General features: G+C 37.4%; 1 protein-coding gene across 1 annotated transcript; it reads right to left on the bottom strand.

The window, feature by feature from the left end:
- Positions 1 to 679: 679 nt before the first annotated feature.
- Positions 680 to 23,521, bottom strand: NEIL3 (nei endonuclease VIII-like 3 (E. coli)). The gene is made up of 10 exons (XM_010286308.1): positions 23,474 to 23,521; positions 20,323 to 20,438; positions 14,973 to 15,107; positions 13,690 to 13,903; positions 12,417 to 12,491; positions 9,670 to 9,836; positions 6,446 to 6,615; positions 3,752 to 4,154; positions 1,699 to 1,873; positions 680 to 856 (listed from the first exon to the last, which is right to left on the bottom strand). The coding sequence occupies exons 1-10, from the start codon at positions 23,519 to 23,521 to the stop codon at positions 680 to 682; spliced, it is 1,680 nt and encodes a 559-aa protein (XP_010284610.1).
- Positions 23,522 to 23,623: the final 102 nt, after the last annotated feature.

Genomic DNA, 23,623 nt, shown 5'->3' with positions numbered 1-23,623 from the left:
GGATTGGAGAAAAAAGTTGAGTAGCAACTAGAATATAATGTTAAGGCCTGGATTTAAAATACGTAATTAAGAAAACTACAGAGTCATATTATTCATTTTATGGCAGTTTTTGTCTTTGTTTTCCAAATCTAGCAAGGTCACACATTCAACTATGGTAATATTTGAAGTGTACACTCCATTGCTGTTTCATTTTAAACTCTGAGAAAATAAAGCATGAAGTGGTATTAAACAAAGTATATTGACTTTTTATTCACTTTTATTAAATACATGTTTACATTTATGAAAAAGTCTACCAATTTAAAATACTAATTTACATTAATTTATCCATTCTATAAGTCACATATGCTTGAAAGTATGCAGTGCTGTCAAACTTCAGGGACATTTACATGAAAAGACAACAACAGTTCAATTTTTTAATTAGAAATATAACAGTATGTAACAATATATTGCAAGCTAGATGTTTATTTCAAAATAGTATGCAGCATACAAGCAGTGTTTAATTTTTATAGGACTATGTAAAATTACTCTTTCCAAATCTGCAGTTCTTTACACTGTTGGAGCAGTTTTACTAATTAACCAGTGAACAGGGTAAGAGACAAAACAAAAACAACACAGAAATTACTAGGAAAGTTGTAAGCACTTAAGACATCCTGGATAACAGAAAACATGAAGATCGACATCAAGGAATAACCTGCATACCTGGCCCTTTTTCTGCCCATTGGAAAAAGCCACACTGTTTTTCTTTCCCAAGAGGGCACACAAAAAAGTTCTTTCCGTTATTGGGACCAATCTTCAACACAGTCTTCATAACACATCGTTTGCCATGGTTACAAAATGGAAAATTCAAGTCAGCCCACTGCCAAAAGAAACAGGTCTGAGGCACAGTTTTAGCATGTGTGATGGCTATGAATACCTTATTTTAAAATTGACAATAGAAACAGATCTACTGGCAAGGCCCTAGAAGACACTCTTCCTAATAATCAGTGATCACAAAAGATAATTTGATCTCTTTTGTGATCACTGATTTTAGATTTTGCTTTAACATTAATCGCAACTGCACACACTTTCACTGATGTGACTTTAATTGACGTTAATACATAGTTTTCTTCAAATTAAATCATTATAGTCATTACTGTCTTGAGTTCATCTATTGACTACCTGGTGGCAGGTGACCGAGTCAAACTCTTCTCAGTCACATACATTGTTAACAAGGAGCAATGGACACCAGTTGCAGGTAGGAAGGTCAGGTTAGGTATTAGTGCAGCAGTGGGAGAAGTTGCCCAGGCAGGTTACAGAATCTTCATCCTTGGAAGTTTTAAAGATTTTGGCTAGACAGAAATACAGCTGATGTCTAGATCTAGAGTTTGCCATCGTCCTTCTCCAAATAAGAGGCTGAACTACACAACTTGTACAAGTTCCTTCAAACCAGCATTTCTGCTATGCATCTGTTATACATCACACGGAAGCAGATTAAGAGCATTTGCACAAGCAGGTGCCTTCTCAGCAGTGAGAGAAGTAACTAAAACTGTAAGTGTATAGCTACTATTATGCTCTTAGTTTCAATTCAGTATGCAGAAGTATTTAGTTACCTCTAAATGGATCATATCTGTTCACAGTTACAGATTACTTGTAAAGGAGGGCAAGGAGGCTGCAAGAACAGCATTTATCAGAAAACAGGCTCTGCAGTCTTATACATACGTGAAAGTAGTCACACCGAGTTTCTCTGGGTAGAGGACACCTGTAAAACTGCCTGCCCTTGTTTTCTCCGTCCTTTCTCACAACTCCGAGGCTGCAGAGACGGCTGTGTTTACTGCAGCGAGGATGGCCCGCGCTTAACATACGAATATCAGCTCTCATATTAGCTTGATGTTTGCTGTAATGACAGATTACAAAATTACTCCTGTGTAATGTTAAAGGGATTACCGACACCACAGCCAAAGAACACTCTCCTACCATTACAACAGCTCACTCGGTGTACTTTTACACACAATGACAGACAGAGAACGTCTCTAATGCACCCTATGGTGCCTTTAAAGCTGAATGATTGCTAGTAGTGAACAGACAAGACTGTGTGCTTTTCTTGCAGGTATTGTACCAGTTTTCCCCCCGCATTAGCCCATGTTTTAAATTATTTCAAAGTACTCAAATTAATCTACAAAACAAAGTAAGCACTACCACTGCTATTATACTGCCCACCCCACATGCCAACATATTCTAAAGGAGTATTCTGCTCTCAGTGGGAAAAAGACCAATACTAAGTAATTATTCCAGGTTGAAGGTATTTGTATGCTTCATAGAACAGACTCCCACCCCCTTTACTAAAAAGTTACAGTAATGCTACAAATCATAATCGGACAAGAAGTAATCCAGCTGAAGGGAGGGAACAGTGTTCTCTGAATGGGATAAAGTTTCTTTCCTTCTTCCTTATGATTGAGGCAGTTAAGAGATTATCTGAATGCAATACACAAGGCTTTATTTAAAAACAGTAACACGAAAAAGATTAATACTCTGAAATGTGTCTGTCCAATATATTTATAGAGCAGAAAAACTGTGATGAAACCTTACTGAAAAATTTTTGTTCTTGGTAAGTTATCAGCTTTGGAATTGGATGTTCTCTTTTATGTCTGGAAGATTGCAGTGCTGCAGACTTCAGCAGTTTACTTCTAAAACCTCATTAAACCAAACCAAACCAACAAATTTATTGTTGTTTTTTTGTTATGAAGTGTTTGGTTTTGGGGCGCTTTTTTTTTTTTTTAAACATTTAAGGTGATGACTTGCTATAACTACCTGTTATCGTGATCAATGCTGTCTCATTTCTTCTTTGCGTTCCTCTCTGTTCTCAGTTATCCTGCCTACATCCTCAGTTCTCGGTAGTCCTCCACTGAGACAGCAAGGAGAAAGTATATTCATACAGGCTAACCTGCCTAGCCAGTGAGATCCTGTTTCAAAACCGGTGCTTCAACAATGCAAGAAATAATTCTGTATTTCAGAACAGACAGATGACCAAGAATTTCGTAGCATATCATTAATATTCCACATTCACCCTGCAGAATTTACCACTGAAAGTGACATCTACTTTGCACTCCCGTTACTGTTGTGTATGTCTGCCCAACTTTTCCATGACAACTCTAATAGGTTCTCACATTCTCTTAACTAGGTAATGGATGTGTCTGCATAGACACATAAATAAAAAATTCAGGATGGGAACGCTGAAGTAGTTGCGTATAGGATGGGGAGGAAAGTTAAGAGAAAATAGTGAGGGGAGGTTCATCAAGGTACCTGTACAGAGCTTTGTATCATGGAATAATGTTGAAAACTGCTAGCTGACAATTTTAATTAGAATCTCTTCATTCAGCTACTTTCCTTTTGTCATTTTTCACAATGACTTGAAGATCCCTCTAAGCAGATAGCAACTACAGTGCTAAGATCAGACAACTCCTTAGGCAGAACTGTGCTTGATGACCTATTTAGTACTGTCTTATTCCATGGGAATAGCTGAACTATCAACAGCTGTTTTGTTAGCAGCAGCACTGGCCAGATACCAAGATCAGGACTTTTCCAGTGACAGCTTAGGTCATTCAATGCCTTTGAAATCTGAGTGTAATTTCAGTTACCCAAGAATAAGTTACCTCTGGCAGAAATCCAAAGACAACAGTGTCTGAACCCAACAGCACAGTATTCCATTAATCTTCAGGGATAAAGTTGGTTTATGGGATTATAAAAAGACTTGTTTACATTTTAGAATACGTACCTGACTGCTATATTATATTGGTGAACAGAAGGTAGATGATCAGTTTTCTGTTTCTTCTGTATGTGTTTGAAAGCAAGAGGTTGCTGACAGGAGGCCAAAGCCATAGCAGTTACATGTGTTGAGCAATCCTTGTCTGTGCTTCCCCCAGACTGGCAGACATTGTTTTGAATTTGATTACAACTGCTTTTTGGAGCAACATACTGACGGTGTCCATCGGCTGTTTGGGTATCATTTCTCAAAGCAGCTTTGTTACCAAGATCTGTTAGAACAAGCGTTGTAGTTCCAAATGCAGCTTTCCTATTGATCTTTATTTCTGTGCTTGGTTTTCTGAAATCATTACAAGGGTACTTCATTAAGTTTATGTTAAATGCTGCAGAATCTTCAATATTCTCCCTCTTTGGAACTAAGGAAAAATAAGTTATTGGTTATAATCCATCTGTGTAGAGTGATACATCGTATTTCTGATCTGTATTCGTAAGTCATCATACAGGGAGTGAAAGAGTAAATTTACCATACTGTCTTGACAGATCGCAAAAGCTGTCACAGATTAGATATACTACCAAATTTCTTAGAATACAGAAGCTCATGCACTGTTGGAGTCACATACAATATGTGTTTCAAGATAACACTACTACTGCTTGAATAGGACCAGATGTGAATAATACTCTGTAAATGAAAGCTAATGGAGAATTAACCATACAAAATTGAATTTGGCTCAAATACGGGGATTAAAATATTTAAATTTTTCAAAGTAACCTTTTATAATGTCAGCACTGGGAGATAGCAGGGTATGGTAACACCAGTAGCAATACATTATCCATATTTAAAGTATTGTTTTACTATTGCCACAAAAAGCAGTATTCATTTGTTTTCTAGTGCTCTCAGGGTTCCTGTCCTTAACATTGTGCACGTCCAAACTTATCGATCCCTTACTGTAAGAGTCTTCCAAAGCAAGCAGTTCAGACATTTACTTTGCATTTATTTCCTGACATGAACAACAGTATGTTTCTTCACAGAATCAGAGGCCTGTCTAGTAGGCAATAATAATTCCAAATTTAATGCCAGTTTAATAAATAAGGAGTCTGTAGGTAATCTTAAGGTCCAGCTGACAGCATTAATTCCAGGATAAATGTTAGTTGGTAAATCTGAGTCTGTGGACACATTAAAACTTTCAGGCTTCTGGCACTGATTTTGAAGGAGAATTATGCAAGATTAACCTCTGCTGGCAACAAGTATCATGTAAGGCACAAAGACATATTCTTACTGATTCTTGGCCTGAAGAAATGGACTGAAGAAATAAGACTCCATTCATAAAAGGAATAACCAGAATGAAGCAATACCTTAAAAAGGCATTGGAACTTAATTTTAGAGGAACTGAGATCAGTATCATAAAGTCACTTCTTCACCAGCTGGGAATTTGGGGGCACTTTGGAAAGCATGGCTCAAAGTACCATCAAAAGCTATGGGAATGTGATCTTTAATTCCTATTTCAACATATATACTTTGAGTCATGTAGTTAAATTCAGTGAACTTTTAACAACAGGTCCTGGAGCCTACATAATAACATTTATTCTTCTCAGATTCAAAAAGCCTGTATATTGTTTACAAATATCTTTTCTTTCAGTTTTGCAGCACTGCAGCTAGAAAAATAAATAAATAATTTGTAGTATGCAGATTTCTGCCACTTCATTGAATAATTCACTACACTGTGAAATAAGTGGAGTATTAGTTTTTGAGGCGGAAAAGTTTCAATATGGAATTGTTATAGAATTAGCTTTATCCCTAAAAAACCACACACATGCACACCTCTAGATTTTGTTTCTTGGAACAGATGTAGCAATTCAAAGTATCTTGGTGAAACAGTCTTGATCCAAATAACTTCCTGTAAATCTCTCCACAGAGTCATTTACTCACTTTTTTTTTCTTACAGAAAGTGAAAAAGAATACAAAGCTCCTCTTCACATAGGAAACAGGTCTCAGCGGAACGTCTCTCCATTACCTCATCCATCCCTTCTTAATATCTAAATTCCTATTTAGATATTTAGAAATATGGATACATATCCAGAAATATGGAGAGAAGCTTGCATGCTACTCATTCCATCTTCCTGTCCCTTTCTAGGTCTCATTCACAGCTGCTTCTGCCCATCAGGTCTAGATAGCAGCATTAAAAGCTCCGGTAAGAAACAAACAACAAATTTAGGTAAGAAGTCCAGAATCATCCTTATTCTTAACTTGGAGGAAAAAGCCTAGCCTCTGAGAAACCCAACATCCTTTTGGAAAGGGTACCAAAATATACTGCTTTTGTTCACATGAAAGAATAATTATTTTTCTGCCCTCTGGTGATTTCTGTATCAGACATATGCTACAAGCTTCTAATAATATTAAGGAGTTGAAAAAATGACATTTTGTGTCACTCCTTACCCTAATAAAAACAAAGGGTCACTGCAGAGGTATGTCTATAGAATTCCACCTGCACACAAAGCTGGAAGACAAGACCCTTTTAGGGTTTAAGACAAGACAGTTTCCATGATTGTCCATGTAAGATTTCCCCAAAAATCTGTCTTTAAGTTAGCTGAAGTTATATAAATACGATTCACAGTGAGACATTTCTACAGTTCTATAGTTCTAAAAACTGCATCAAAACTACAATCCTCCTCCCTTTCCCAGTAGAGGTTCCAGACAACCTTTCAATACCTTTAGGCCTTGAAGTCAAACAGGCATCACAAATTTCAGCAGAAGGCTTGTTTATTAGGGTACAGCACATACACGTCCACTCCTCTTCAGATTTCTGAGCTACATGTTCATTAGAACATGACCCCCTGCCATATGCCCAGCCAATTAGGCTATTTCTAGTTGGCAGTTTGCTGTGAAACAAAAGAATGATGTTAGTCTTCTGTGACGTTTCTTCTACAAATTGCCTTACACCACTACCACTATGTGCAGGGAGGCACAGGGCTAGAGAACAAGTAGTACACAGTGTTATGCCTGCCTATCGTAACTTGGGCAGCATGTCATGGTTCAAGTTTGACTTTTTTTTTTTTCTTTTATTTACCTGAAGGACAAATCTTTCCTGATGCTGCAGAAGTAATACAAAGAAAAACATTTAAATGAAAATAGACAGAAAGTTAATTATTAACTGATGTACTCTCCAGCACAATGCCCCAGCCTCTCTCAAATTCCCTACCATTTTCAAGTACTGCAGCAAGAAACTTGGCGAGAAAGAGAGACTGCTTCACTACTTTTCCCCGGACCCTTGTACAGAACACTTACTAACAAATGCATTACTGGACAAAGAACTGTTCAGAGGCTGAACTACAAAAAGTCACACAATCTAGCAAACAAATGTTTCTTCTCTCATTTAGATGGTACCTATTAGGCCACTTTGTTATCATAACAGCCAAGAGAACTGAAAACCTTGACAGAAAGTCTTTCTTGTATGTCACCATTTGCTGGTAAACCTTTTAACATTTAGGAGCCTCTTCAGAATTAAGCATTTTCTTTTTCCCCTCTCTCTCTTTTTTTTTTTTTTTAGTGGGTTTTTTAACTCCTCATCAGAAAGAATTCAGGAATGTCCTGGCTGTGACTGGTGACACAAAGCAGTACTGCCCACACCTCTACAGATTTAATTTCATTCAATTTCCTGTAAATTATAATACCTCCTATGTTGATTCACTGATTTAGAATCATAGTTAATATTTTACAGTCACTGCATGTTACCAAGGACTAACTTTGTCATAGTACCTGAACATTGTTAGCATTAAATATAACTTGGACTGTTCAGTAAGGTACGTATGTAAATTTAAGTACTATGGTTGATAAGTCATCAAGCATTTTTCTCCATAGTTTTTGTGGAATTATGTACTGTTTGGAGACTTTCTTTTTAATCCTAAGAATTTAAGCACTTAATAATGTAAATGCTGTACTTGAGAACTGTTGTGACACTCCTTAGACCTATCACTTATTCTGTAATTGTCACTCTCCTTAACAGGCTAGATTTCTAAGATAATGGTAGGGGTATCTACTACCTACCACATCCCTTCCACAACAGGAAAACTAAGGAGGATAATGAGAACTGCTGACATACCAGAGTTCTTGTGCTGTCAAGAGGTAGAACACACATTACAGTAGTATTCACCAAAATACTGTGGCTAAATAACAAAACAGCCAAACTGGAAGTGTTAAAAATGGGTATTTTCACATTATTAGATCAGTTGCGCTACTCAGCTATCAAAGATGCATTACTAGACTGAATATATTCAGTGTGTCATGTTTTGGAGCTGATTTCCACGTCATGCCGTTCCCCCACTCCTCCCCATTTTGGAACCTGAAATATTGGGGGAAAAGTATATTTTTAAGATTCAAGGTACATTTGAATTTGATGAGGTAAGCTTATAATGGATATTTTCTCAATTTTCTCAGTTGAGCAAAATCATAAGCTACTTAACTTGACCCAAGAACCACTGGGTTAAATTCTACCATTTATGATCTATAGTAAGTCAGTCTGATCACATGGGGTCCTTTCAGTCTTCAAACGCGAAAAGCTTAGAATGGCATATAAACCACTAGAGCTACACAGACTTTTATGTGGTAACAGTTACTGCATAATAGAAAACAGAGCAGTAGAACACAAAGACCTGACCATTAGGATGAGGACAGCACAAGAAACAACCGTTTTATTTTATAGCTACCATTACCATGTTTTTCACTGAAATATACCACTGTTTAATTATTTGTTTTTAAAAAACAAACAAAAACCCAAACAACTACTTGTTCTAGAAAGAAAGATATTTTTTTCCTTCCATCATTTTCTATTTATCTGACTCAACAGAACATTGTTGTCTTCCTACCCTTCTGCAAAACATTTCTTATTATTACTTTCTGAAAATACAGCAGATTGGGGTTATCAGCGTGTGAAATATTTATCTTACATGTTGGAATTTTCTATATTTGATCTGCACTCAAAGGTGATTTTTAAGCTTTAACCAAAATCCCTTCACCCATATGAATCTTGAAAAAAGGTTGGAGGTGGGAGAGGGATTTGTGTGTTCCGTAAATCTTATCTAAAAAAAAATAAATATATACACACACACTAATGAAGGCAAAGTTTGCCAAGCAAAGCGGTATCTTTTATTAGATTGACAGAGCTCAGTATAAAAAGGCAAGATTCTGAAACCTCAGATGATAACTTTCAAGAATACCTTGGGTGTATAGGAGTCTGAAGCAAGTGCTTTTGGAACTTTTACCTTTTGACCCTTTGTGATATCAAATGCATTTTGTGCTTTGCTAAAATAAAAGGAGGAAAGCTACTGCTAGCACAATTTATGTGGAACTGAAAGTGTCTCTGTGGCACACCTGTAGTAAAAGCTTTCCAAATCCAGTGAGGAGGAAGAAAAAAAAAAGTCCTAAGCCCTACAATATTTGCTGCACTCTGAATTTACTGAAGTTTTAGTTATCCTCAGTGTAACTCTACAGGCAGAACAAAACTGCATAGATGCACGGCTGTCTAGATATTCCAGGACTGACAGGGCTATCCTGTGAAAAGAAAGAGACACAAATTCCTACCTTCCTTATGCCATTCAACTCAGCTGTGTGTAAACATCCAAAACTATTATAACCATAACAGCAAGAAAGAGGGACAATTCTTCCAGAAGCAGTGAATAATTCTGAGTACTCGGAATTGTTTTATAATTCTTATATTTGATTAGAGTATTGATTAACTATTTTGTAACAGACTGGGCCTTTGAAAGAAATCAAAGCTTTTAACCATTTTTAAATACCAATGGCCAAAATATTTTTCTTTCATAAAGTCAAATGAATTTAGATATAAAATGCATAAGGATCCATTCTATTTGAGAAGTGATGTCCCCTTACTCTAACAGTACTTTGATCCTTAAAGAGTTACAAGGTTACCATCATACCTAACATTGACAAGCTGGGGGTCTGCCTTTTGACACTGAGAGCAGAAGTATGTCATCCTGTTGTTCTCTCCTAAACGACACACAGTGATCTTCCCATTGCACTGACCACAGGCTGAGCGCTTGTATACTTTGTAGTGTTTGTAGAGTGGAGACCCACTTTTGCGGCACTAAAACAGAACATGTTTAAAACCCAAGTTAGAGACCCAGTATAAATTTTATGCCAGTCCTTCTACAGTTCAGCTGAAGCTAAAACAAAAAACCCTACATAAACTGACAGCTCAATGACTACATAAAGATATTTAAGGCATACTCATAAGGGCTATCATCTGTTTTTCATATTCTTTATGAAAATAATTGACTTTAAATCAGATATAAGTGTCTGGAGTTCTCCACATAATGCAATAAAAGACAAAAGACATAAAAAAACCCAAAACATACTAGTATGGTGCAAGCAAATATATGTTAGGGATGCCCTAAGTTCAGCTGGACCAACTAGCTCTGATTCAGTACCAGTCATCTTTGACCTGGGACCTGCAGGAGTGTTCTTAACAAGCTGAAGAGCTCCAATCAGTGCAGCATAGAAAAAACAAAACCACAACAAAACAAACATAAAACAAAAAAAAAAAATCATCATATTCCCTCACCCCAAATAGAATCAAAAACACACCGCAGAGCCAGCTCAGACCTGACACTACAATCTGGGTTAATCAACCTTCCCAAAACCTAAAGAACTGAGCAGAAATATTCCAGAGATTCTGTAGGAGTCGGGTAGCGCCCAGTAAAATTGCTCAGCTTCATCTTAGCACTGGCCACGCTAGACAAGTCGGCTCGTGAAAAGCCACTTGGCACTACGGCAAGCTCCCCAGATCCTGGCAGAAAGTCACATTAAATTAAGTACAGTACAAGCCCAAAGGGCACAGTGACCTAAAGAGCCCCCAGTGGGCTGGCAAGCAGACACATTTCATGGGACAATTCACATGGAGTCAGCACACACATACCCCAGCTAAAACTGGCAGAAAAACCAAAACACATGAAAAGCCCAGTAGAGATGCAGCCAACTCTGCAGAGCCACACGAGTTTCCACATTACAACCACAAGTTCCTTGAGCACAATTCAAATGATACTACAGCTGGCCCAGCAATACCAGCCCAGTTCTGGCAGGGTTCAATAGCTCTAGCTCTGTAATGCATGAAGACCCTTGGAGTCTTCACCCAAAATACAGGTGTTTGAGCACAGCATATTTGCTTCTGCTGTGCTCTTATTCACCAGCCTTGCTGAATGAGAATACTTTTGCCAGTACAATCTAGTAATTCAGTCAGAAGGAATTACTAATACATATGTGCAGGAATATTCACAAGCACTTTGCTTTCTGCTCAATATTTCTCCTCAAAGTTTACAGTCAGTTTCTTATTACTAGTTTCCTTCCATCCAGTTATTTAAAAACCAAACAAAAGGAACAGCTTTTTACACAAACAAGATTCCTCATCTTTGTTTCTCTAAGGTGTTACTACAAATGATATAGTACGATTACTATAAACATTCTATAATGGTCTAAAAAAACAATCAATCACTACTCCTCTTATTAACCTATCTTCTTTATGTTTTTATCTTAAAAAGACAGGCAGGGGGCCTAGCTTTCATTTAAAAGCATTTGACTGATGAATACTTGCTAAGTATGGATTATAACAGTTTTGAGAATGGCTAAACTGAGCTACAGAAAGTTTAACTTGTTTGTTTATTAGCAGTCTAAAAGCCCAAGACACATTTAAATCTCCTAGTATTACAGTTATTGCAGAACTGGATGCTATCTCTTTAGTGGTAGACTTCACTATGAACTTTAGAGAATGAAAAGATTTCTCTAGCCAACAGACTAAACTACTCTTCAGTGGGTTGGGGGAAAGCAGACATTTAAGAAGACTATTAAATTTCATTTTTAGTCTTTATGATGGAAAGGTGTTATTAGGAAAGTTAGGTGCCCTCCTCCTAGCCTATCAAAAAAAAAAAAGAATTTTTAGCAGCACTAGCTCCTTGCCTTTCATGGATACCAAGAGAAACAGGCAAGAATTTCACTGCTGTTGTTCATTTCTCTGCATGCAGCTTGAAGAAGAAAAACATACAAGACTTAGGTCAAATTCTCTCTTTTTCTATTATGGAAAGTTAAAGAGCAACCAGGAATTATAGAGTTTATAGGGAAAGTTTTTAGAGGTGAGAGGGAAAGAAACAAAATCCTGCTAAAGCTGTGTCAGTAGGGAAAAGCTAGAATTTATTTCACTTTAGCAACCACAAAAGTTGTTTCAGGAAAAAATAAACCCACTTGTTAGAAGTTAGAATCTATATAGTCAAATAAATATACTTGCTATTTCAAGTTTCATAAGGGAAGCCACATGAAATACCTTCAGACTTCCCCGGGACAATCTCTAATTCCCAGTTTGAAGAGTGACCTTTATGTTACCTTACCTAGAAGTGTGTGCTTAACCTACATCAATTTGACATGTTCAGAGTGATGTTGTAGCGCATGCACAGCAAAACTATACTGGCCCTCAGGCAGCATCTGTCAAACTCTTCTGCTCCAACTGGGCCAAGCTGTGCATATTCTTACAGTCTGTCTAGACTCCCCCCACCTTCCCATTTTCTGACAATTCACAATTAATAAAGAGCACACAATCCAACATTCCTATTAATGGAAACACTTGTCCTGTTGCCTTTTTTTTTTTTTTTTGAGGTTTCTCAGAAACATGTGCCAATACCTTATAAAATAGCAGGGTGAAATCACGTGTCATTTTCACCAAGTGACGTACATGCTCATCTGTCAATTGGGAAACCTGTAAGACAGACAACAATGATTTTCAGAGTATTACAATACTAAGGGACAACAGCAGAAAGACCTGTAATGCAGGGGCACTTTGAACACCTTCAGCTGATGTGGAATTGCATTGCTTCCTGTTATGATAATTCTCTGACTTCACATTATCTCGCGCTCTCTCTCTCAATAAAACAGTATGTTTTCACATACTGTACTACACCAACTCACTGTGTGAATACCAGTGTACTTTGCCTCATCTGCACAAAAAACGTCAGTTGTCTTCCTCTATATTGACCTAAGAGTTCCTGATGACAGAAATCATGTGGAGTTAGCAACTCTTGGTTCCCTCTTAATTTCCTCATGGATTATGATATGACCTATCTATCAGATGCTCTTTGCTGTGAGAGATCTTCAGGAAGAATACTTAAGCCAAAGGCATCACAATTAGAGAGACATATCAAGCAAAAAAAATTTCAGTTCTTTACAAAAATGTAAGTCACATTTTTCTTTCCTCTGCCAGCTCACATTGCAGATACAATGAAAATCCAGACCGAACCTATGAAGAATGTTCAGAAATACTATGTTTAAAAAAACCTTTCAGTTACTATCTTCACCAGCTTTCCTTTACATTCTATGTAATCTCAATCTGTTTTGCAAACATCAAACTTCTTTTCAACCGAAGTTTGGAGACACATGCTTGAGGATCTTAACCAAAAAAAGTATGGTAACCAATGGTAGAAAAGCAAATGATGCCAGCCAGCAGGGCAGAAAAGTGGAAGAAGCAGCTGCAAAAATAATCAACTCTACCACATAAGCCATTTTGGGTAGTAACTGAACAAACCAAACCTAAACACTTTTCACTTTCCTTTATTTATAGGCTGACAATTTAATGGTAGCACAACAGGATGCCAAAGTCAGGATTTGAAAGTTAAACGAATTCCCTACTAATGAGAGGTTTCAAATGGTAAGCCAGAAGGCTTAGCCCCACAAAATATGTCCACTGTCTGAGGCAGAAGTAGCAGCAATAGGTTCCAAGAAATGCCATGACAAATATCTCCAGTTATAATGATAAAACATTAATTTAGTGTCTTAGAATAACTTAAGGCATGACAGATGATAAAACAAAGGTAAGAAGATGACAAAATGTTATATAAACATGTATTCACATTCTTAATACTTTGGTGTCATTAAAAACAATCTTGAGACATTTCACCCACCTTAACAGCTGGATGAAGACCACTGTCAAACAGTGCTTCATTTTTTATGATATTTCCCACTCCAGGTAATACTGCTTGATCCAGCAACACATCACACAACATGCGGGTTCTCTGCTGCTTAATCTCACTTTCTGCTCTTGAGAAGCTAAACTTTGGAGAACACACATCTAAGCTTTCCATCATGCTCACTTTCCGCTCACACTCAGCTGCGTTTCTGGAACCGAAGAATACATTAAGATTTATTTTTATTTCAATTATGTGCTAATGTAGCAGTATGGTTAAAAACAACACAGGAAAGTATAATAGAACTTTATAGGCAGATAAGAGAAACCATGAAAATACCAGTGACAGGAAGAGGCACAGAAATTACATTAACTACCCCTCCCAAGAGCAGGTCAGTGATACATGCATGGAACTTGCATCTGGTCCAACAGAGAAGAAATTATCCTCACTTTGTTCATATTAGTTTGAAAAATAATTGCCAGGTCCTTACTTTAAAACTACTTCCAATACAGAAAGACCATGTGTTTGGACCATCAAACATAACTAACTGTATGGTTACATGGTCCAGTAGTTACAACATGACAATAAAAGATACATTTTCTTAAACCTTGATTTTGTTAAGTTAAGCATAATTGTTTGCATGTAGTACAAGTAAAAAGTACAAGAAGTCTCAGGCTTACATACGCTTTTATGTTTTGTAATTTTAAATATGCATATATGTTATTCAAATTTACATGCTCCTTTACACCCAAGAGCCTCAAATACTTTAAAATGAGGCTTGCTATGTTATTTTTATTAGAAGTACAATGCTGATGGACAAAAACATCCGCTTAATGTCAGTTAGAACAATTACACCAATTTGCTTCCAAAAACAAAAATAAAAACACAACCTTGGGAGCATTAAAATTTGAAACCCATAATTATCACAGGTCCTTATTCTTGATAAGGAAGTGAGACTTGCGTGGAAATTACAGGAGCAATGGGGTTCAGCATTCAGATCTAAGGACAGAATTAAATCCAACTTTCATTCCCAGTCTTGACACTATATAATGAGACTATGCCATAGAACTACTTTAACTGTATGTAAAATCTGATGCAAAAATTACAAAATTAAATCACCATAGCAACAAATATGATGTATTTAGAAAGTTTTATTTTGTTTCTTTATGTCTACGTGGCATCCAAGCACTTAACAATTTGTCTGTGACTTTTCGCTATGTTCTTAAAAGAATGATAGAAATAAACCAAGCTGTGTTTAATTTAGTTAGTTTCTGCTTTACCTATACTCTACTGTCACTTCAAAAAAACAAACAGTATCCTCTGTAAGCTGTATCTCCAAAGCTGGTAGTGCTCCATTTCTGTCTTTGCTTCCATCAGAATTAATGCGCATGGAACCATTCATACCAAAGTGAATCCTCGGAGAGAAAGAAAGTTCTTATGGGTATTTTACAATTATTGTATTTTACATTACAATGTTTCCAAGCATTACACTAGTCTATTTTTTGAAGATATGAACTATTCTTACCTAACCAAGTCAGTATGCATGTACATTAATTCTAGTCATTTAAGAGTAACATGGCAACAAACTACTTGCTTACACAGTGCTCAATTCCCAGAGAAATACCTTCCCCCAGTCAAAACTGCTTCAAAACACATCAGTCTTCCAGTGGTTTTCATAATTCATTATACAGAACTCAAACCTGATCATTAAGTAACACACTTTTCTGGTGTATTGCACTTAGAATTTTTTCACTTGACACACTGGTCTTGCAACATAGGTCCTTAAGTCCTCACGGAGGCTGAAAGAAATGATGCTACTTTACCAGAAAATTTTCCATTAAATCAGGCAGAAGTAACCTGGCATGAAAGCAAGGATTTCAGCCCCCATATTGCCAACACTGTTATCATATCAAAGCTACTTCCAATAACACCATAAACAAAGTAATTAACATCTACCATATGTTGTTTTCTGCTTTTCTTTGCCTGCAACCAAGGCAAAACCTGCAGGTCAATTAAAAATTAATAAAAGAAGTAAACTGAAAAATGCACAGATGGCAAAGGAGTAGAACAGACTCTTTCAAGCTTTCCTTTTACAGATCACTAATGGTTTAAGAGGTCTTACATTTTATGATATATTCTACTGGGAGCTAGTATACTTGAGCAAGTATACTTGCGTCCTACTTCTATGCATTGTACATTAGAAAAGGCAGATTATTTTGTAGCTACAAGAAGATTTAACAGATTAAACTATGCAAATGACAAAAGAAACACAACATCAGATGTATATTTCCTTTCAAACCCTCTTTGTTGCATTTCAGGAAGGATAGGCATTTCAAATATTTACAAATAGGTTAAAACAACATTTCATTAAGCATAGTCTTAAAGTCCACTTTTTATGTAACTTCCTCACAGCACGTATTCATTAACTTTCTTCAATTTTTAAAAACCTGTGTTTTTCCAAAACTCTCTTCTTACAAGTCAGTTCAGGTGATATTGTTGTTTCAGCCACTTTTGTTTTCAATAGACATTTCCAATTCTCAAATGCCATGAATAGTACTGCACAGGCTTAACTAGTCAAATTTCTTTTTAAACCAAAAACTTGCATCTTGCTACCAAATGGTAATGCAGTAAATGCTTTCAGAAAGTTCTTTTTAATGAAACAGCATTCATGTTAATAGCTGATGGTTTCATTTGCCAAGCTCCAGTATACTGTTTAAAAGAAGCATGAAGAATCACAACTATTAGCTACCTTAGTGATTTGTCAGTTTATGACTAGAAAAAAATAATTGAGTCATTGCTACGTATTTACATTCAAAAGCCTTAAGAAATTTACAAAATTTCACTCCAATGTGTTTCATTATCTTTGATGTCCTGAAATAGGGCAAAATGGAAATCTTCTCATTTTAATTACGAATAGAAACCTAGGATCTGTTATTCAATGATAGCTTGTAGTAAAGAGTTGATTTTTTGTTGTTTTAAAGTAAAAAGGTGAGGTTTTAGAATTATTTAGTGCTACATAATATTGTAAGAATCTGCTTCTACCTCAGGGGTCTGGAGCACGTGTCTTACGAGGAGCGGCTGACAGAACTGGGATTGTTCAGTCTGGAGAAGAGGAGGCTGAGCGGAGACCTTATCGCTCTCTACAACTACCTGAAATGGGGGTTGTGGTGAGGTGGGTGTTGGTCTTCTCCCAAGTAACTAGTGATAGGATGAGAAGAAATGGCCTCAAGTTGCGCCAGAGGAGGTTTAGACTAGATATCAGGAAAAACTTCTTTACAGAGAGTGGTCAAGCATTGAAACAGGCTGTCCAGGGAGGTGGTGGAGTCACCATCTCTGGAAGTGTTCAAAAAACATGTGGACGTGGCACTTCAGGACATGGTTTAGTGGGCATGGTGGTGTTGGGTTGATGGTTGGACTTGATGATCTTAGAGGTCTTTTCCAACCTTAATGATTATGTGAAAACATTTTTCCCCATAAAAATAAAAGATTAGTAGCAGCACAGTCAAACTATTATGTAGAGATGTAAAAAACCAGCAACAGTTCACATTATCAAGTTCTGAGGGCCAAGACGTAATTTCCAGTCAAGACAGTGGATGTCTTTCCTTTAAGGGATTTGGACTCAAGAATTCCCTTTCCTAAGAATATTTTTGTGTGTTTTCACTTATGCAAAAATATATGTGCATTATCAATTTTCAGAAACTTTTCTAAACCATTTATCACTCCAAATTTACATTAATAGCACACTACAGAAACTAAACACAGGACAACCTCTCTCACATAACTGTATCATTTCCATGGCAAAACATGCAGTCCATGCAAGTCTCTCCTGCACAACTTGCAAGTATCAGAGAATTTTTTAAACTTTAATCGATTATTTAAGTGACTTTCAAGGCAAAACTGAGAAGAAAAATATCCTCAGATTTTTCAAAAAATCCTTGACTTTCTTCAGTGACTTCAATGTTCTTGTTTAAATGGACATCAAGAAGTAGAAGTACTATTTTTTTCAGAAGGTGTCATTGCTTATTTGTACTCCTAAAAAAAAGAAGCTTCTACTGCCCACCATATATTGCAAATGTACTGAACTGAACTTTGTTTGCTAATTGCTATCCACAACGTGGCAACGCTTCAGAGAAGTATCCTCCTTATTTGCAAGTCAGCAAGCAGTAGCCAAACTGTACGAAACAATTTCATGGCCAGGTTCGTCTTCTCCCACCACACAGTCATTCCCCCCTTAAGAAAATCCAGGATCATAAAATGAGTTAACTACCCCTCATGGCCCAGTCTTTCACAAGACACGTCTGATTAACACTATTCCAGCATGACTAGCAGCTTTTTACAGGTAATCTTAGCAGAAAAGAAAAGCTCATTTTGTTATGTTGAGAAACTATGTACAGATACAGAATCTGTCCATCAGTAACCCTCCTTGTGACAAGAAAGTCCTATATTTGACTTTGGTGTATTCCTTATTGCCTCTCCCAGTAAGAATCCTGGCAACCGATCTTAGACTGCTGTAAGACGCAAGCCTTTGCTGAAGCCTTCCTCTACCTCCCCTCAACATCTTTAAGATACACAACATACATTTTTAAAACAAGAGAATGAAGATCTTCATTATCCCATAATAAGTAACTTCTGCCTCTGGTGCAGAGGATGCCTTTCCTGTACATAACATCTACAATGTTTCCAATCAAATAAGTGACATGACTAAAGGGACTTCTTCAATACAGTTTCTACAGTTACAATAACAGTTGAATTGATGAAACGTTTAAACTCATTGTCAAACAATAACTGAAGGTTCTTTTCATTCAGTACAGTAAGTTAGTCCATTGGCTAGAAAGCCTTTTCAAGGTCAAAGGATTAGATTTTCCATACTAGAACTTAGTCACGTTTTCTTTCTCTCTGAAGAGAACGTCTGCAAAATGCTTACTTAACATTCCTTAGTAATAGTTCATTATTCTCTTCTGATAATGTAATTCAGTGTGTTGAAACAATGTTTTCTTATCGTATAATTTACTCCTTTGCTTATCCAATCAATTTGTAATACATATAATAGTAATTTTAAAAAAGACTAACATCTGTATCAGTTACCTCCCCTGCCTTTTTTTAATCTTCCTTTATAACTGACTTATGTTAAAAACTGCTTTTTCTTCTCTGTTTCTGTTTAATAAAGCACAATACAAAGCAGGAGAAACTGGTTAGGACCACAATCCTATCCTTCACAAACATGGGCAGCTTTAAACACATATGCAGTCCAGTCCTATTAGTTACTCGTATGATTGTCATGTAAAGATTGATATGCGCTCGTAAGACTAGTTGCATTTCTCTAACACTAGGAGAAACAAGCATATAGCACTATATCTGATAACCAGCAGGCCCCTGCTACCAAAGATCAGGCTACACATCATCCCAGGTAACTACTAATGTATCACTACGTTTACTTATTCAGCATGCAACCACTGTAAACCGTTGTACTCGCAGCCAAGCATTTTCAGTTCCATCTCCCTCTTATAACAGCAGTGCCACTGGCAAAATATTATGTCACAGAATTGTAAGGTATTTGTTGATATTATCAGTTTTAAATGAGCAAAAAACATGACCTTACACCTGTGTTCAAAATCAGTCACTAGGTGACAAAGACTACGATGAATGTAGAAGTGATGTTGTTCCGCTTTTAAAGATTTAGAAAAATTAGAATTATCTTGCAAGTAGAAGGGTAAAAGAAAAGTATTAAATGCAAGCCTGACATTAAATATAAGGGCCTTACTTCTGTATTCTATACTAATTATCATAAATAATAAGAGGGGATTTTTTAATAATCCATTACACTGTGCATTTGGTTAGATTTATTTTTAGTTGATTTTGCAGTACAGAAGCATATTGAACAAGAAAAAGTAAACTAGATTCCAAGTACAACCTTGGTGGCTAGTACAAGATGTCCAAGGGGTTAAAGCATATGACAAAATCCTAAACATGCCAAGAAGCCCCCCAATACAAGCTCTGCAAAACATGAGCAGACAATGGTTTGGCAGTTTTACCATTTGTCTAGGAGACCCGGTTTCACTAGAAAATTAAGAGTTACATTTATGATACCCAAACCATTCACCTGCCAAATTTCAAACCATCGTTCCAAACCAAGTTGCTAATATTGTTTAAAGAAAGAAAGACAGCATAAATGTATACACAGAATATTTTAAGTTTAGCAATTTTTTCACAGGAATTTATTATCAGAGCAATTGAATCATTAAAAATTAAGTACAGAATTTCATTCTAAATTTCTTAAGGAAAATTAAAAGAATTTGCAAGCACAGTTTGTAGTGGAAGACATTAAGTAACTGTAACTGCATGCACTTTTCTGAGATTTGTCCCTAGAAAATGCAATTTCCTGCTTGAAACAAAGTGTTTCAAGGAATAATTGTCCTTTTCAGATACCTTTACATGGATTCTTAGACTAAGAATAACGCAGTAAATTATCTGAAAATGTGACTATATCCAGTATTTCCAGCATTGCAGAGAGGCTGCTGAGAAGCTGGTAACACTAACTTCCAAACCTCTGAAACAGACATTAGCAAGAACAAGATGACCCCCGAATACACACAGCCCGAACGCATAGGAAGCCTTTTTCTTGCCTCTTACCTCAAAGATTTCTGATCAAAATACATAAAAAGTTCCTTTCCCAATGTCTCCACACCCCTGTAAACATGTCCAACAAGGAAATTGTGAGCAGAAGCTCTTTTCTCACTTGTGGCAGTCTGAAAATAAGTACACACACACATACACACACAGATTAAAACAGAATTTATACTACTTTGATTCTAGCATAAGTACACATTCAGCAAGTAGCTGTATGAACTATTTTCCAACTTGGACAACATTAAACCTTTTCTCCTTAAGCAGCTCTACCAAAACCAATGAGACTATTAACCCAGGAAGCAGACAGTCACTATTGCTATCATATCTTAGCTCACTCTTTTCCAAACTGAAACAATACATCTTTTTTATCAGGGTATTTTATGCCTTTTCCTTCAAGTCATGAACTTACAATAAGAGTTTCAGGCTGATGTAAACTAAACAGGTATAGTTTGAATACTAAAAACTTGTCAGAGTGTCAATTCATCCTCCAAATGCCTCTTGCTGGAGTTTCTACCCATGCTGATATTACGCTTTCAGTGTTTCACATGGGGCACTGTGTATTACAGAAAAGCCTCCACTGAGCCCACAGAGATATTATTCTCTTCCTACTAGTTTAAAGTCTAATCTCAGATGATGTTGAACAGCAGGTGGGACACTACTCGAGGACAAGAAAAAAATAATTGTGAGATTGAAGCAATAATCTTTTCTTGCTTAGTACATGAAACTCCACTGAAATGATAAGAAGGGACCTCTACAGGTTATCTGATCCAAACACCTGCTCAGAGCAGGACTGACTTAGGTCAGGCAGCCCAGGGCCTTGCCTAGTCAACTGCAGAGTAGCTCCAGGGATGGAGACTCCCATCTGTCTGGGCCCTTGTCCCAGGGCTTGACTATTGTGGTGGTGGAAAAATTTTCCTAATACCTAATCAGAATTTCTCATATTGTTGCGTGCATCTGCTGCGTTTCACCCCACCACGCACCTCTGACAGAGTCTAGTTCTGTCTCCTCCATATCCTCCTTTTAGGTAACCCAAAAGAGCAATAAAAACCCAGTTCTGTCAGCTTCTTGTGCACCACATGCTTCAGCCTGCTAATCACACCAGGGGACTCACTCTAGTATGTTACTATCTTTTTCCTATTGGAGAGTCAAAATCTGGACACTGGAATCTAGATGCAGCCTTGCAAGTGCTGAAGAGAGGTAAGAATCCTCCACCTGCTGGCTACGCGGTCATTTGCACAGCCCAGTATGGGGTTGGCCCTCTTCCTTGGAAGGGCACACTAGTAACCGGGGCTCAGCTGGTGCACGACCTAGGTCCTTTTCTTCTGTGGAGCCCTTTTCCTTCTGACCAGTAGCCAGGCCTGTGCCAGTGCATGACATGATTCTGTTCCAAGTACAGAGGACTCTGCAAGTCCTGCAAATGCTAAACTTAAGCTTCTGCCAACCCATTTTTCTCAGCCTGTAAAGGTCCCCCTGACTAGCACCTCGAGGTCCCCAGAAGGTCCATTCAGCCCACGCTGAAACCTGCAAGCAATATATTTGCTTTTATTGGAGCCCTAACTGCAAGGCACAGATCCGTGTACCAGTACTTCAATCACAACACTCAATCGCAATGCAAATACGTATGAAAGCGATGCCAGCATATCAGCAAGGTTTCAGCTGGTTAGTGAAATTTCAGAGCTACTCTCTATACAATCTCCCACTGTATTATCACCTTGAATTGATATATATTTAGAAGATTTTATGGTTATTATTCTGTCAAGTAGAAAAATAAAAATTTTTTTGCATAATGTCAACATCATTTACTTCGCATATTATCAAAATACAAAGAAAGCAAAATTTTGCCCCCACGTAAACAGTTCATCCCTTCCAATAAAAGTACTGAAGTAAGCTGGTGTGCAACAAGATTTATTTTAGTCTTAAGCCACTCAGGTTTGTTTAAACTAAAACAGAGTACAAAGTGACTGACATGGAAAACTAACTTGTTTTTTCAAAATATTTTAAGTAAAATTCATCCCACTTCGGCATCAGGCGAGCCCTTCATTATAGCACAAACTCTCTTAAACAGTGTAGTCTTCAGCAGCAGCCAAGGCTTTGGCCATGGTTAGCAGCCACTGAGAGATCTAAAAAGCCCAAGACCCTTTTGATGGTCATTTGGCAGTGAATAGAGTCTGCCTTAAGATGACTTTTACTGCACAAAAGTTATGAATGTCAATCTATTTGAGGGAATGTTGTTTCTTTTTGAAACCATAGGACTGTGACTCCTTACTTCACAAAGCTTAGTCCTGAAAGATACAAACCTATAAAGACTGATCTGTTGACTGCATATCTTAGACAGACATACCTTGAACACATTCTTCCTTAAACTGTTCTTTCATTGAAGTACTATCTTATTGAGCCTTAATCACAAACTCTGCTACGCTGCCTTATACACACTGAAGGTGGGGAAAAATTCCCCAACTTACTGTCTGGAGGCATCCAAGATACTCACTTGGGATATAAGCAACGCCCAATTTCTCACTGCTGAGCAAAATCAGGCATGAAAAAACCCACCCTCGCCACCTCTGTAATCCAAATCAGAGGACGGTCTCTTCACGGCTCATCAGTTAGCTCTGCTTACTGACATCCCAACTTCTCCTTCTACCAGGTCTCATGAACCCCAGCAGAGTTTTATACTGGTGAATTATTCTATGCTGCCAACAGGAAGGATACAAACTAGTGGAAAAATTACATACTGTGTACACTGAGACCAGATACCACACTCTTATTTAAATAGTTGGTCTAATGAAAATTATTTTTTTAAAAATAGTTATAGAAGTAAAAGCTCCCTTTCTGCAGGCCAACTTGTACCACCTTTCTCCACCATGTTTCATTCAGACTTGTGAACACTTATGAGATTATTAGAAAATTAAAATTAGGAACTGCTACTCTAATATTCCTTGTATTGTAGCTTTCCTGACACTAAACGGCATTTTAAAATCTACCGCAAGTGAACAAGAGCGATTCTAAAAACTTTCCCTCATTATTTCCCAAAGTCCCTATAGTTTCTACAGCTTCAGCACCTCTTCACACATCCGACCTGCTAGGGCTTATTTATGATGCTGAAGGCAAGAATATTTTACAATTTAAAGGAAGAACAAAGACAGTATCCACAGACGACCGCCCCCGACGACGGCGGCACCCGGGCGACGCGAGGGGAGGCCATGTCGGCAGCACCAAGCACTCCGCTCCTGCTCAGGCCCGCCTCCCCGCACCCCGGGAGTCAGTTCCCCGAGGAGAGGCGTACTGCCCTGCTCCGCTCCGCTCC

This window comes from Phaethon lepturus, unplaced genomic scaffold (genome assembly GCF_000687285.1).
Source record: "Phaethon lepturus isolate BGI_N335 unplaced genomic scaffold, ASM68728v1 scaffold6274, whole genome shotgun sequence".
Lineage (NCBI taxonomy): Eukaryota > Metazoa > Chordata > Aves > Phaethontiformes > Phaethontidae > Phaethon > Phaethon lepturus.
The sequence above is the reverse complement of the archived record's forward strand: the minus strand, read 5'-3'. Positions and strand labels throughout refer to the sequence as shown.

Coding starts and splice junctions, on each gene's coding strand:
- NEIL3 (XM_010286308.1), bottom strand. CDS start 23,521: ATGGCCTCCCCTCGCGTCGCCCGGGTGCCGCCGTCGTCGGGGGCGGTC. Junction 12,492..13,689: donor GTCTTCATCCAGCTGTTAAG/GTGGGTGAAATG, acceptor TCTGTCTTACAG/GTTTCCCAATTGACAGATGA. Junction 4,155..6,445: donor TTTGACTTCAAGGCCTAAAG/GTATTGAAAGGT, acceptor ATTTTTCCTTAG/TTCCAAAGAGGGAGAATATT.